Genomic DNA, 15,000 nt, shown 5'->3' on the forward strand with positions numbered 1-15,000 from the left:
AATAAACTAGCAAAAAATTACTGGATAATTCCAGATCCCGGATTTCTGAATCTGCATAAGAAATGCTCTGCCTTCATCAGTGGAATATACTCAGAAAACACATAAATACAAATATATATGTATACACAACATACGATATACTTACATATACGAACGTATACATACATATACATGCACACGACCAATTTAAATTGCCCGCCTAAAACTCCTCTTGCGATATGGTCAGAAAACCACCGCAGTGAATATAATGACGAAATAAATATACAAATTTATATAAATATGGATAAGATCGATATTTAAATACCGATCTTATCAGGTAGCCAACATGGGAATAAAAACCTTCAAAGGTAATAATTATTTACAATTATAATTTAGGGTATCTAAGAGATACCCTAAATATACTTTCACATGTAGTACACCGCAGCACAACACCAAATAGACTTCACTTTATTTGTATACTGGGTCAATAAAAGTCACGGACCAGCGATTCACTACGTTTCCAGATCCTCCGCAATAATGGCGGAATATCAGTATGTGTCATTCACGGTGCTCGGTGATTCCAAGGTGAGTCGTCACGCTTGGTCTGTGACATTCAGGTGTTCTTTAACACTCGGCTTTATGGCCATCCTTTCTTTATTCTGTATGCTGGGAACCACCGGGCTGCAGCCCAGGAGCAGACTGTGCATCATTTGGTACCGGGCCGCATTGAAAGAATAAATTTTAAAATTTTATTTTTATTTTATTAACAATCGTTGTTCTGCAGAATATTTTGGCATTATATATAGCTTATATTTTTTTTTTGTCTTTTACTTATTTCATTCATCTCACTGCGGCCTTGCTGGATTTAGTCGAAGGATTTAGTCGAACAAATCGACCCCAGGACTTATACATTTTAAAGCCTAGTACTTATTTTATCGGTCACTTTTTGCCGAACCGCTAAGTTACGGGGTCGTAAAACACACCAACTCCGGTTGTCAATTGGTAATGGGTGGAGTGGGGGCAAACTCAAACACAAAGACACATACTGACACACACACACACACACACGACGGGCTTCTTTCCGTTCCCGCCTACCAAATCCACTCACAAGGCTTTGGTTGACCCGAGGCTAAAATAGAAGACACTTGCCCAAATTGTCACGCAATTAGCAGTGTCTCTGGACTTGGAACTATGTGGTTGGCAAGGGGGCTTCTTACCACACGGCCATGTCTATATGTAATAGTTGAATTATAGATTATGTAGTTTATTGTGTTTTGTTATACGCGTGATCCCCCGGTCTATGGGAGAAACTTGCCTTGCATGATAGTAGTTCGTAGTGCAAAAACTGTCGGGGACGGTTACTTTAGATTATTGAGTGTTATTTGAGACAGAGGTTAGGCTGCGATTTTTAGCAAGTCGACTCATTTTGTTGAGGTTCCCATGCCAGCTTGTTATTCTGTATGATAGATGAAGAATTTTCGATCCTTCGACTGTGGTTCCATTTGTGGTCATCTCATCTTCTTGCAGGCCTGGCAACCGGTGTAAAGATTGCCTTATTGACTTGTTGCTATTTTTTTTTTGTTATTGTTGCAAATGTTGCTACTATTGTTTCATTTGAATTTATTGTTGTTGCAGTAGTTGAAATTATTTTAGTTGTTGTTTAGTTTCTGCATTTGTTTTCGCCTCGTTTTGAGTTTTTCTTTTTCTTTGCCATTTTTATTTTTTGTTGTCGTTGTTGCTGTTGCTGATGCGGCTTTTGATGATGTCTTTATTCTACTTTTGTTGCTGTTGTTGTAGTCGTAGTCAACGGTGCTGATGTAGGCTGTTGCTAATATTATTGCAGCTGTTATCGTTTATGTGATTCCGTGTTTCCTATCATTTTTATTTTATTTTCATAATAATAATAATAATAATAATAATAATAATAATAATAATAATAACAACAACAATAATAATAGTAATAATCACAATAATATTTATTGTTATTATTATTACTACTATCATTATTATTAGTATTATTATTATTTCATTTCGTTTTTTTATTATTATTATTATTTGGCATCTAACTGAATCAATAGAACAAGACAGGGATTGGAAGAAGCAGACGAAATCAGTTTGAAGAGCATTCAAGCTTTGGATTAGTCGACAAGAGAATCCGAATGTTGTAGTTATTGTTGTTGATGTTGTTGTTTTGGTTGTTGCCGTTGTTGTTGTTGTTGCTACTGTTGTTGTTGTGTGCTGCTGTTGTTGTTGTCGTCATCGTTGCTGTTGTTGTTGCTGGTGGTAGTGGTGGCGGTGGTGGTGGTGGTGGCAGCATGGTTTTCATCTTAAAGCTACTAATATTTCTACAAAAACGAAAGCTGCCAAATCAAATATATCAGCTAAAACCACATTTCATTGAATAATTCTTACACAATTTTTTTTAATCCTCACACACATTTTAAGACCTGATGAGAACGTGTAATAAATGCAATCTCTCGCTGAGAAGGCCTAATAAGATTGAAATATATATGGATTTATCATTGTACCAACCAAAAATCACATTCGCCCCCCCCCCGCCACTATATGTCGCCATTTAATTTTTAACCACTTTCAGTCTCAGACTTTTCTCCTTTAGTTTCCTTTAAAAGAATTGTTATTGACGTTAATGACACCTGAGGGATTTTAATCAAATTAATCGACCCTAGTACTTATTTTATTTTTAGACCTGGTACTTAGTCTGTCGGTCTCTTTTGCCGAACCACTAAATCACGAGTACGTAAACACACCAACACCGGTAGGGCTTCGGCAGTTACAGATTGGGGCTGGAGGTTGTGCGCATGCTTGTTTGTGTCTGTCGTAGCGTACAATATTAGAAGTGATGTTATCTAAGCAAGAGTACCTCGCCTTAATGTTATATGGGTTGAAGAGCTTGTAGTACTCGTGGCCCCTGGAGATATGCTTCTTAATCAAATGGCAGGAAGCTCCTCGCTACGTTGGTGGAAACTTCTAAGCTATATGGAGCATTGAACTAGATTATCGTCCTCTTTCCAGTCCTCATCAAGTGCGGGTTGGGGGCTAAGAGTCCTCCATATATTTTAACTTCTCATTAAGCCCACTCCTCTCCAAAGATTCATTGAAGTAGAGGGCGGCCCTATTTATGATATCCTTATCAGCGAAAGCTTGGATACTCTTCTGTTAACGCCTGGTACTAGGTCTCTACCAAATCCACTCACAAGGCTTTGGTCGGTCCGAGGCTATAGTAGAAGACACTTGCCCAAGGTGTCACGCAGTAGGACTGAACCCGGAACCATGTGGTTGGTAAGTAAGCTACTTACCACACAGCCACTCCTACGCCTATAGATTGTAAAGGAAAGCATCTTGTTTTGTTCATCATTTAAATCTTAAAAAGGTCTTGCAGATTTTTATAGTTCCAGACGTCGCGATATTTTGTAGTGTATGAACTAAAGGTCTGTTTCTTCCCCCACCATGAACCGAAGTTCAGCCATACTTGTATGTCTATAGGCATGGGTTCACAAAGTCGCGGTCAAAAGAAAATACTCTACACTAATTTGACCCATCTTGGTTACGTCCTTTTACGTTTGTTGAACATTTTCTCCTTTCAGCCTTTTCCCCACCCTGATGTCGATTAAATATGTACCAGGCAAACTCCTGAAATCGGTATAATACCACTAAAACAACTAAAACTCTTGAAAGGCAATTCCATAACATGGCTGCACTTCAAAGACCTTTCAACAAATAAATGAATAAAGGAATGCACTTAATGAAATTCGTGTGGGTTTTTATACGAAAGTTTGGTTACTGGTTAATTGTATTACAGATATACTTGTCGTGTCTCTTTTAGCTGTGTAAAAGCAATGTTATCGCGATTCATCTGGTGTATTAATGTAATCCATTATTAATTAAAATCTGCTTCGGTCGTCCTAAATTTCTGTGGAGATCGTTATCCGGTTAGAGTGTTTTAATTAACCTTGCTCTTTGTTGGAGTGATTTAACAACGATGACTTTGGTTTAAATATTATCCGAGGTCGATCGATGTTGACATTTGAAGGCAAATGCCATAGTTTGGTTATGGTTATTCCGGTGGATCGAAAGTTGAAAATTGGTTTAATCGTTAGAACGTCAGAATCAATAAATACCACAAGGTATTTATTTCGACTTCTTACGTTCTGAGTTCAAATCCTCTCGAGGTCAACTTTATCTTTCATCATTTTCCTTTTTTGTTTTTGTTGCTTTAGTCGATAAAATAAAGCACCAATCCAGTACTAAGGTCGATAGTTTCTGAGATTAAATCCTTTCGATGTCAACTTTGTCTTTCATCTATTCAGGATTGAAGAAATAAAGTACTGATCAAGCATTGAGGTCGTGATTTCCTGAGGTCAAATCCTGATGAAATCAACTTCCTCTTTCATTCTTTCGTGGTTGATAAAATAAAGTAAATAAAGAAATAAAGAAGCAACGAAGCACTACGAGTAGATCTGTTCTGACCTCAAATCCTACCGAGATCAATTTTTGTCTTCCATTAGTTTGTGGTCGATAAAATAAAGCACCAGTCAGGTACTGGGGTTGAGACATTCTGAACTCAAATCCCACCGAAGTCAACTTTGCCTTTCATCCTTTCAGTGTCAATTTAATCGACTTGCCTTAACCCCCAAATCTTCGTACCAGTGTTAGAAATTATTATTTTAAAAAGCGTTTGGTTAGCAAAATCGTCAGAGAGTTAGGCAAAATGCTTTATCGTATTTAGTTATGACTCTAAACGTTCTGTGTTCGAATTCCATTGCAATCAACATTGCTATTTACCCTTTCAGATTCGATAAAATAAATTACCATTCAAGAACTAAAATTGATATAATCGACTGTTCCTTCCTACCAAAATTTCCAAATTAGAAACAATTATTAATAATTTTTCCTTATTTTCACCAAACAAGGTCGTAGAGAATAAAAATCGATGGAGCATCGAACGAAACGATGACTTTGTCCCTTTATGATTTGTATCCAAGTTCTGTTGAGATAATCATTATCTTCTGGTCTCAATAAAACAATTAGCAATTAAATACTGGCACTAAAGATTCGGACAGAATACCTTGCGGTATTTAATTACAGCTCTTTACATGGTGCCTATGTAAGAAGCCAATATCGTTATTAGTTTTGCCAAGTAACGAATACTGGGCGCTGGGATTATCCATGTACATTTCCTGGTTACACTATCTATTGATAGTCGTTAGCACACCGGGCAAAATGCTTAGTGGCATTTCGTCTGTCTTTACGCTCTGAGTTCAAATTCCACCGAGGTCTACTTTGCCATTTTTCTTTTCAAGGTCGATGAAATAAGTACCTGTGAAACAGTGGGGTCGATTTGATCAACTTATCCTCTCTCCGAAATTGCTGGCCTTGTATCAAAGTTTGAAACTAATATCTATTGATTTCTTCTGAGGGTTTTCCCTAGTTTTATCAATCTGTTTAATTACTATCAGTCGATTTCTAAATTACAGGTGCAATTGTTTTTTCAAATTACTTAAAATGTTTTTCATGTTTAGTCAGCGAAGTTAGATTCAGTACCTTGTAAGCTGATGAAGGTTCTCTTTAAATTCTGAAAACACGACACGCGATAGTTGTTGTTGCTTAACCCCAGGTCAATACTGATCCTGTAGCCCTATAATAAAAAGCATTAAAGCAGTGATCATGCTGCCTTTGTTTTATTTATTTTGTTTTATGCTTTATTTTTTGTTTAGAAATAGCATACTCTAGCCTTGATTACACTGGCAAAGTTATTCTCTTCTTTTAAACCGATAGAATGTGGTTTGGGAGAGGAGAGAGATGTTGCTGTCATTTCTAGCAGGTTGAACTACCGTATAGATCAGTGGTTCTCAACCGGGATCCATACGGCCCTCGGGGGTTCGTATAAGATTTTGTTGTTAAAATATATATACAACAAATTGGTTATAATTCTACAAAACTTAAAATATTTAATTATTTGTCATACGATTCTTAATACTATTTTATTATAAAGATACAATAAGATTTTTTTCATATACAGCGAATGGTTATAGAGGTCCAGTAGAGTAAAATAAGAATCAGAAGGATCCATAGGCAAACGTGGTTGAGGCTTCCTTGTTAATTTGCAGAACGAGAGATTATCAACCACACATCTTGTTTATAGTAAATTCCTTTTCTAAGACCAATCTTGCCAGGTTGTATACGTTATATATTTTGTACATATAAATATATCTCGGTGTTACTGAATTTTTTTTCAATTGCCTTGCTGAAATATGTGTAAAAACAGAAATTTTATCAGTTGTCGATTTAACATCAGTATATAAATTTAGCTTTGTACAATAAAATCGTGTTCTATATTACAGTTGTTTGCTGCGATCTTTTAACAAAACTGCGGAGTTAAAAAGAACTGATGTGATTAACCTGCTAGAAATCCGCTGTCCTGTTAGATACGCTTGTTTGGATAGAGAATTTTTTATAAGTTGTCCAAGTAACACCGTTATGTAAACTACCCTACGAATCTGTACACTAGAGTTGTGTACTATGCCACAACTGCTAAGTGCGATCTCTCTGCAGGATTGCAGAAATTAAGAACTGATGACAGCTAACCTATTAGAAACCTGCTGTCTGTTATCTACGTTTGTTTGGTTATGCCTATGGATATGTTCAAAAGTTTCACTCACTCTGCAAGACTAAATTTATATTAAATATAGTACGACACACTGCATTATTAAATCATAAACTCAATGCAGCAGAATACATTTATGTGCTTTTAAAGCTAAGTATAGAATCACATGACATATATATCTCGTATAAAAGAGATTCGAAAGTGAACTCAATTTATACATGATCAGTTTCTACCTAGAAGCCTAACAGGTTTGGAGAGAAACAAATTTAAACACAGCATGACATAATAATTGTTCTACATGCATGCAGGCATGGAATATAAACATTTTTGTTGTTGCTTTTGTTCTTGTTATGTCGGGATATGATGAAAGTGTTTCAAATTGTTAATGTCAGTCGTCTGACTTAATTACAACTTTCTATTTTATAGACCGATTTTATATTTCGAAATAGCATTCCGTATAATTTACTTAACGCAGATATACTGTAGAACGCCACACAGTAGCAGACGATCGTGCCCTTTGGCTAGGCATAGTACCCGTTTAGCCACCCCCATCAGGAATATGACAAAAAGAAGTCAACCGTCATAAACCTGTATATCTCCTACGGATATACAGGAGTTTAACTTGGCAGACAACGACAGATTGGTCTATTGGCAGGAGGGACTTTGTGACTGTGAAGATGATCATCTGTTTTGACAATGGACAGGCACACAAGCTCTAGTAGGCAGGAAACTGCAGGCTTACAGGAATGTTGCGTCCCCTGTTCATATTAGCAACATGACAGAACAACCATGACAAAACAACCGCAAAATTGTGGGGAGACTTCGACCTTTGACAATACCTATATAACAGAAGAAAATCGTCCGCCAGGCAACTGATATTCTTCCGTGCTTTTTAACACTAGACGTCCATACGAGATACTTTCTCGAGGCGAATACCGCAGTTGCATGGATTTCTACAATATTTTGTTATTTTGCTACTTGTTTCAGTCATTTGGAGCACCGTCTTAAAGGGGTGTTTTGTCGCAGAAATCGACCCCAGAATTTATTCTTTGTTAAGCCTAGTATTTATTCTATCGGTCTCTTTTGCCGAACCGCTAAGTTAAATGGACGTAAACACACCAACATCGGTTGTCAAGTGATGGTGGGGGAACAAGCAGATACGAAGACACACACACATAAATACATACACACAGACACACACACTCACACACACACACGCACACACATATAGATATATATACATATACATACAACAGGCTTCTTTCAGTTTCCGTCTACCAAATTCACTCACAAGGCCTTGGTTGGCCCAAGGTAGTAAAAGACACTTGTCCAAGGTACTACGCGGTGGGACTGAACTCTGAACCTTGTGTTTGGGAAGCAAGCTTCGTATCACACATCCACGTTAAGCAAGATATATAGAATGCTCTTTTGAAGTAACACTCTTTTCGCCGCTAATAACGACTTTTTTTCTCTTTGCAGTGAAAAGAGCCAAAGAGGTGTTAATGTTTGGCAACCAACAGAACTCGCCCAGAGTGAAAAAATCCGACACCAAACCAGATAAGGAGGTGCCTCTTACTGGCCTCAATAGTGACGAAGACAGCAAGGAACACAGACTGACAGGAGACCCGGACGATGACGGTTCGAATACGGGCAAATCATCTTCCACTTCTTTGTCCTCATCATCATCTTCTTCGTCTTCTTCCGAAGAGTTAAAAAGTGAACCAGATGACGTCGACGAAAACAAGACGGAGGAGGACGCAGAGAAAAAACCCGAAGGCCTATTAGGAGACGACCACAATGACGAAAGCGACGACGACGATGACAGCAATAGTAATGACGATGATGGCGTTCCAGACAGTGGCAGCCACGATCATGACAACAACGACGAAGATGAAGGTGACGATAGCGATGAAGAGGAGGATGACGACGACGATATGTTAAATGATGAAATGGAACAAGAGCTAGTAAACAATGACAGTGATGACGACCAAGACGACGACGAAGACAATAATAAATATAGGGCCAGCAAGAAGAGCTCCGATCTGCCGTTGTTTCCGGAAGATTCCATGGATCCCGGCGACACGTCTTCCAAACTGAACAGTTATGCTTTGACCGAGGAACTGCCGTTGATGAAGCCCGAAGAGGAAATGATTCCGGAGAGAGAGCTGCCAGAACTAGTAAAAGCCGGCTTACAACCATCCCAGCAAAACAGCTATGAACACTTGATGCAAGAATATGAAAACGGTGAGTAATTTTCCCAAATAAATCATTATTTTCATCGTAGTCATCGGCGTCGGCGTCGTCGACGTCGTTGTCCTCCACCACCTCCTCCTGTTCCTCCATTACTTCCGCCTCCTCCACCTCTTCTTTTTCTTCTTCCGCCTACTCTCCTTCTTCCTCCAACTCCTACTCCTACTCCTCCTCACCACCACCGCCATTGTCATCGTCATCATCTTCATCATCATCTTCATAATCATCATCATCATCTTCATCTTCATCATCTCCATCATCATCTTCATAATCATCATCATCATCTCCATCATCATCTTCATAATCATCATCATCATCTTCATCTTCATCATCTCCATCATCATCTTCATAATCATCATCATTATCTTCATCGTCATCATCTTCGTCATCTTCATTATCATCATCATCATCATCAAAATCTTCATCATTTCCATCATCATCTTCATAATCATCATCATCATCTTCATCATCTCCATCATCATCATCGTTTGTTTTTCCTTGAGTACACTTGTCATAAACGTATGCATGCATATTTGTGTGTAAGTATATATGCGCATGTGTATGTGTGTGCGTGTATATGCGCGCAAATGGTTTGTATGTGTGTATGTGTGCGTGTGTCAGTGTGTATGCGAGTGTGAGAGAGAGAGGGGGGAGAGAGAGTGGGAGAGAGAGAGGGAGAGAGAGAGAAAGTAATTAATGCAAAATTATTGTCAATTGCATCAAGAGTAGTTACCCTCATGAGATCTTGATAATGTATATAATACATACATGTGTGCGTTTGTGTGTATTATGTATGCATGCATGCATGTATGTATGTACGAATGTATGTACGTATGTATGAATGTATGTATGTATGTATGAATGTATGTATGTCTGTATATATGTATGTAAGCATGCATGTACGTATGTATGTATGTACTTGTGTCTTATAAATGAGTTTTATTGAAATATTTTACTTTTATTATTATTATTATTATTTTATTATCATTATCATTATTATTATTACCATTATTATTATTATTATTATTATTATTATTATTATTATTATTATTATTATCATCATCATCATCAACATCATCATCGTCATCGTTGCTACTATTACTACCTACGTCATGCTGAATAAGGAACAATGGAGGAAAGTTCACATCTGCATTTGATTGACAATTCGTATGACGTAAAAGATATGCAAAGAGAGAATGCAGTCACGGAGCCACTGTTGGTTATCTTAAATATATCTTCTGATGTGCTTTATTTTATCAGCTTTATAAACTGCTATACATTAAAACTTCCAACTCCACACCTGTCTCTTTCTCTCGCGCACAAACACACACACACACACTCTCTCTCTCTCTCTCTCTCTCTCTTCTTCTTCTTCTTCTTCTTCTTCTTCTTCTTCTTCTTCTTCTTCTTCTTCTTCTTCGCAATATTTTGTTATATTGTTTGGTTGTTGTGATTGTTTTTTTTTTTATTTTTTGGTTATTTGTGGTCTCCTATTTCGGTTAAGTATTTGTCTCTCGTTTATCAATAACAGAATTAGCAGTACAATGGACAAAATACTTTACCGTTCTTTACATTCCGGATTCAAATCCCGATATATTTTGCTTTACGTTTCGCCCTTTTGTTATCAATAAGAAGAAAATATCAACCAAGGCCTGGGATCTGTATAATCCAGTAGCGTAGTTAATGTATGTGCCATCTGGGGCAGCCCTTGAGTTTGCCGTCCTCTCACCCCGGGCCCTAAAAGTGTCTCCCAATAAAAGGACTGCTTCCTTACCCACTGACCCTTAAATGCGCTACTGACGTAATAAATCAAGCCCTTCTCGCAAAATTTCTGGTATTGCGCCTATATAAGAAACTAAAGTGAGCCTCAGCGGCATGGCCCAATTTTTTGCTGTTCACCGGCCCTAACTCCAGAGTTATAAGCTCATGATGTCGATGATTTTATTGGCCCCTTCTTTCTGGCCCTGGAACAGCTTAATTCCTTCATCATTTTTATCGACTCCTACCACTTTACCTTAGACTTTTTCCTCTTTATCCTTTCCACCATTTCTTTCAACTTTCTAAAACACTTGTGCTGCTTCCACCGACCACTCCCAACCCCGACAACACCACTTCCTATAGCAACAATAGAGTGACAGAACTCCATAAATTTTGGATTCAAGTACAACCGGGGTTGACATTATCTACCATCATCCTGGAGTAATAGAACATATAAAGACCCAGCTTAAACGCCTTGTAATATTTACGTTCTGAGTTCAAAGCCTGCCGAGCTTGAATCTGTCTGTGATTCTTGTGGGGTATTTGAAATATAAACAAGCATTAAAGAACTGAGGTCGATGTAATTGTCTCTTCCATCCTCGCACAACATTTGAATCTTTTGCCTGTGATACACAATTCTTTTACAAATGCACTGACTTCAGCTTCTATTTCCACTTCATCTCTTTATTGTCCGCTTTGTGCTCTTTATTCGTTCGCACAACCCTGTCGCTTTTGCTGCATCAATCTTGACTTCGAGCCCACACAACATTTGAATCTTTGTGCCCATGATATACAATGCTTTTACAAATCCACTGACTTGATAAAATAAAGTCCCAATCAAGCAAATGAAGTTGATGTATTCCACTATCCCCTAAAATTCCTGGCCTTATTCCAAAATTTGTAACTTTTGTTACAATTATTACAACTACTGTTTTCTTTTTCGATATGTCCCAGTTTGTTTTATTTTTTATTTTGGGTATCGCTTTTGTTTTGTTTGTTTTTTATTTCTGTTTGTTTTGTTTTTTTCGAAAATAATTTATTCTTCTTTTTTCTCTCTCTTTTTCAGCAGAACCTATCGATGTCCAAAGAGAACGAAGCTTCCAAGAAAACCCACTACTTAACTACATTTATCGGAGACGCAGGGAATTGCAAGACAGGTCACCGAGGACCAAACGTGGTCTATACCTTTCAGAAGATTCCCAACGGTACATGCCAGCCGAAATGCCAGAGAAACTCGTCTCACTTGATTCTTGGCCAAATGCCTACACCCAAAGCGAACTCCTCGAGAAAGAGGCACCTTACCAAATCGACAATAGCGAACTGGAAGGCGGTTATGGATACGACAAAAGATTGGCAGCAGATTTCGAACGAGAAAATGAACGAGAAAGCACCAGGGACGAAATCGATGAGGAGTCACTTCCAGAGGAAAGCGAAGAGGAGGATATAAACATGCCCTACGAAGAAGTAGTCCTCAACGGACAACCAGGTTACTTCATACCAGCCAAGAGAGTTTTCTTCCCCTACTCGGAAGAGCCGCGTAGCCATTACAGTGGTTTGGTCGGCAACAAACGTAGCGAACCGGATGAAGACGTAGATTATTCTCGCCTTCTTGAATTGGCGAGAGCTCTAGCCGTACAGAGAGACGGCAACGCTGTTGCGAAGGATGAAGATGTAAGGATATTAAAGATATATAAGCATTTTCAGTAATTTCGTGATATATATCTGTAAAGTGTGTGTGTGTGTGTGTGTGTGTGTTTGCGCATGCATGCGTGCTGTGTGTGCGGGTATGTGAGTGTATGTGTGTGTATACATCGGTATGTGTGATATAATATGTATGTTTGTATGTATGTATGTATGTATGTATGTATGTATGTATAAATATGTATATATATAAACTTAAAATATAGCTCAGAGAAATTGAAGTTGAGTATCACTTCTCTACTTCCACACTCATCTCTGGGTATGCTTTGTGTTGAGTGTGTATATGTTTTTGTACATATGCATGTTTCTCTCTCTCTCTCTCTTTCTGTGCGCATGCGTCTGTGTATGAGTGTTCGTGCGTGCGTGCGTGCGTGCGTGCGTGCGTGCGTGCGTGCGTGCGTGCGTGCGTGCGTGCGTGCGTGCGTGCGTGCGTGCGTGCGTGCGTATGTGTGTGTACATGAGAAACATCTCTCAACTCTGAAAAGAATATCCTGTCGCATTTCAAGATGGGAAAGAAACAAATGCTTCTTAGCTCTTGATTGATGTATGTAATCAATCTATTTTCCTGCATTATTGATAACGTAATCCCATCTGAGCCCGCATTCGAAATGCTTTTCAAATTTCGAAGCAAAAAAACACTCAATATCATTTGTGATCTCTTCTCAGTTAATAAACGGTTTTCTTTCTGAATAAAGTTCTAATGATCTGAAAAGATGATAGTCAAATGGAGTTTGCTCAGGAGAGTAAGGAGAATGAGGCAAAACTTACATATTTAGAACTGAAAACATTTCTTGAGTATCTTGCATAATATGTAGTCTTGTAAAGGCGGCGAGTGGCAGAATTGTTAGCACGCTGGGCGAAATGCTTAGCGGTATTTCGCCCGTCACTATGTTCAGAGTTCAAATTCTGCTGAGGTCGACTTTGCCTTTCGTCATTTTGGAGTAGATAAAAATAAGTAACAGTTAAGCACTAGGGTCGATATAATCGACATAGCTCCCTCCCCTGAAATTTCTGGTCTTGTACCAAAATTTGAAATCAATATCACATTCTACCGGTGGCACACCGGGCAAAATGCTTGGTGGCATTTCGTTCGTCTTTACGTTCTGAGTTCAAATTCTGCCGAGGTCGAATTTGCCTACCGTTCAATCAAGGTCGATTAAATAAATACCAGTTGAACACTGGGGTCAATGTAATCGACTTATCACCGCCACAGAAATTGCTGGCCTTGTGCCAAAATTTGAAATCAATATCACATTCTACCGGTGGCACACCGGGCAAAATGCTTGGTGGCATTTCGTTTGTCTTTACGTTCTGAGTTCAAATTCTGCCGAGGTCGAATTTGCCTACCATTCAATCAAGGTCGATTAAATAAATACCAGTTGAACACTGGGGTCAATTTAATCGACTTATCACCTCCCCAGAAATTTCTGGCCTTGTACCAAAATTTGAAATCAGTATTATATCCTACTTAAACAATGTTTCGTGGTTGAATAATTTTTTCTTTAAAATGTCCACCATCTTCTATTGCCAGTTCTTTCAACTCCAAATGGAGAGTTTTCCAATTATTATTCACTTCTTACACAATAATGTTTTTTTATCACTTTTTCTTTTTGTTACCAATGTTCAAGAAAAAAACAGTGTATTAAATTCTCGATCACTCAGTATTATGGTCCCAGGTTGCTGTTTCGGCAAATCATTATTTTATTATATGTCATTCAAACATGTTTAGTGTGAAAGGAGAATTTCCGCACTTGTCAATTGTTTTTCCATTAGTGGATACATGTGTGTGTGTGTGTGTGTGTGTGTGTGTGTGTGTGTGTGTGTGTGTGTGTGTGTGTGTGCGTGTGTGCGTGTGTGCGTGCGTGTATGTGTGTAGTTGTAGATTGACGATTTTCCCTTGAGTGCTAGCCTGGATATCACTTTGTGTAAGTTCAGCTTGTATGCAGGCATTTACTTTCATATATATATATGGAAAGAGAGAGAGAGAGAGGATAGATAGATAGACAGACAGACAGACAGATAGATAGATAGATAGATAGATAGATAGATAGATAGATAGATAGATAGATAGATAGATAGATAGATAGATAGATAGATAGATAGACAGACAAACAGATCATGTATAGCACACACACATACACATACACATGTATAATATATACATATATAAATACATATACATACGAGGTCTAATCAATAAGTATCAGGACTGTCACCATAGTAACGAATCTAAAGCACGCAGTATGAAGCCACTTGACAAAGATTGACCTTGACTTCTTCTATGCATACGCACTAAATTTTAGCGTTCTAGCACACTTCCGTTGTTTACACCAGTGATTAGAAGGAATGTGTGTAGCGTGTGATCGCCGCATTGATCATGACAAAGTTGTCATGACGATACCTGCTCAGAGGCCTACGCAAGGTTGCAGAAAGCGTATGGAGAGAAGTGTATGAGCCGCACACAAGTGTACGAGTGGTTCAGATGTTTCCAAGATGGCCGAAAAAATGTTGATATTGACGAACGTCCTGGGAGACACGCAACCATCAGAAGCGAGAAAAACATCGCAGATGTACGTGCAGCTATAAAGGGAAATCGTCGAATATCCAACTGTGAGTTATCAGAGGATGTGCAGATTAGTTACGGTTCAGTGCAGTCCATTATCACAGAAGATTTTGGTATGAGACGC

General features: G+C 38.3%; 1 protein-coding gene across 2 annotated transcripts in view; it reads left to right on the forward strand.

Moving 5' to 3' along the window:
* LOC115219988 (RNA polymerase-associated protein LEO1-like) overlaps window positions 1-15,000 on the forward strand; it is a 121,888-nt gene that overhangs the window by 106,316 nt on the left and 572 nt on the right. The window contains exons 3-4 of one of the 2 annotated variants that reach the window (XM_036509612.1): window positions 8,084-8,848; window positions 11,682-12,283. In XM_036509612.1, coding sequence (XP_036365505.1) covers window positions 8,084-8,848; window positions 11,682-12,283 — 1,367 coding nt within the window. Of the gene's footprint in view, window positions 1-8,083; window positions 8,849-11,678; window positions 12,284-15,000 lie in introns of both variants that reach the window. The other variant, XM_029790289.2, reaches the window with a different exon arrangement.

This window comes from Octopus sinensis, linkage group LG15, assembly GCF_006345805.1.
Source record: "Octopus sinensis linkage group LG15, ASM634580v1, whole genome shotgun sequence".
NCBI classification, from domain to species: domain Eukaryota; kingdom Metazoa; phylum Mollusca; class Cephalopoda; order Octopoda; family Octopodidae; genus Octopus; species Octopus sinensis.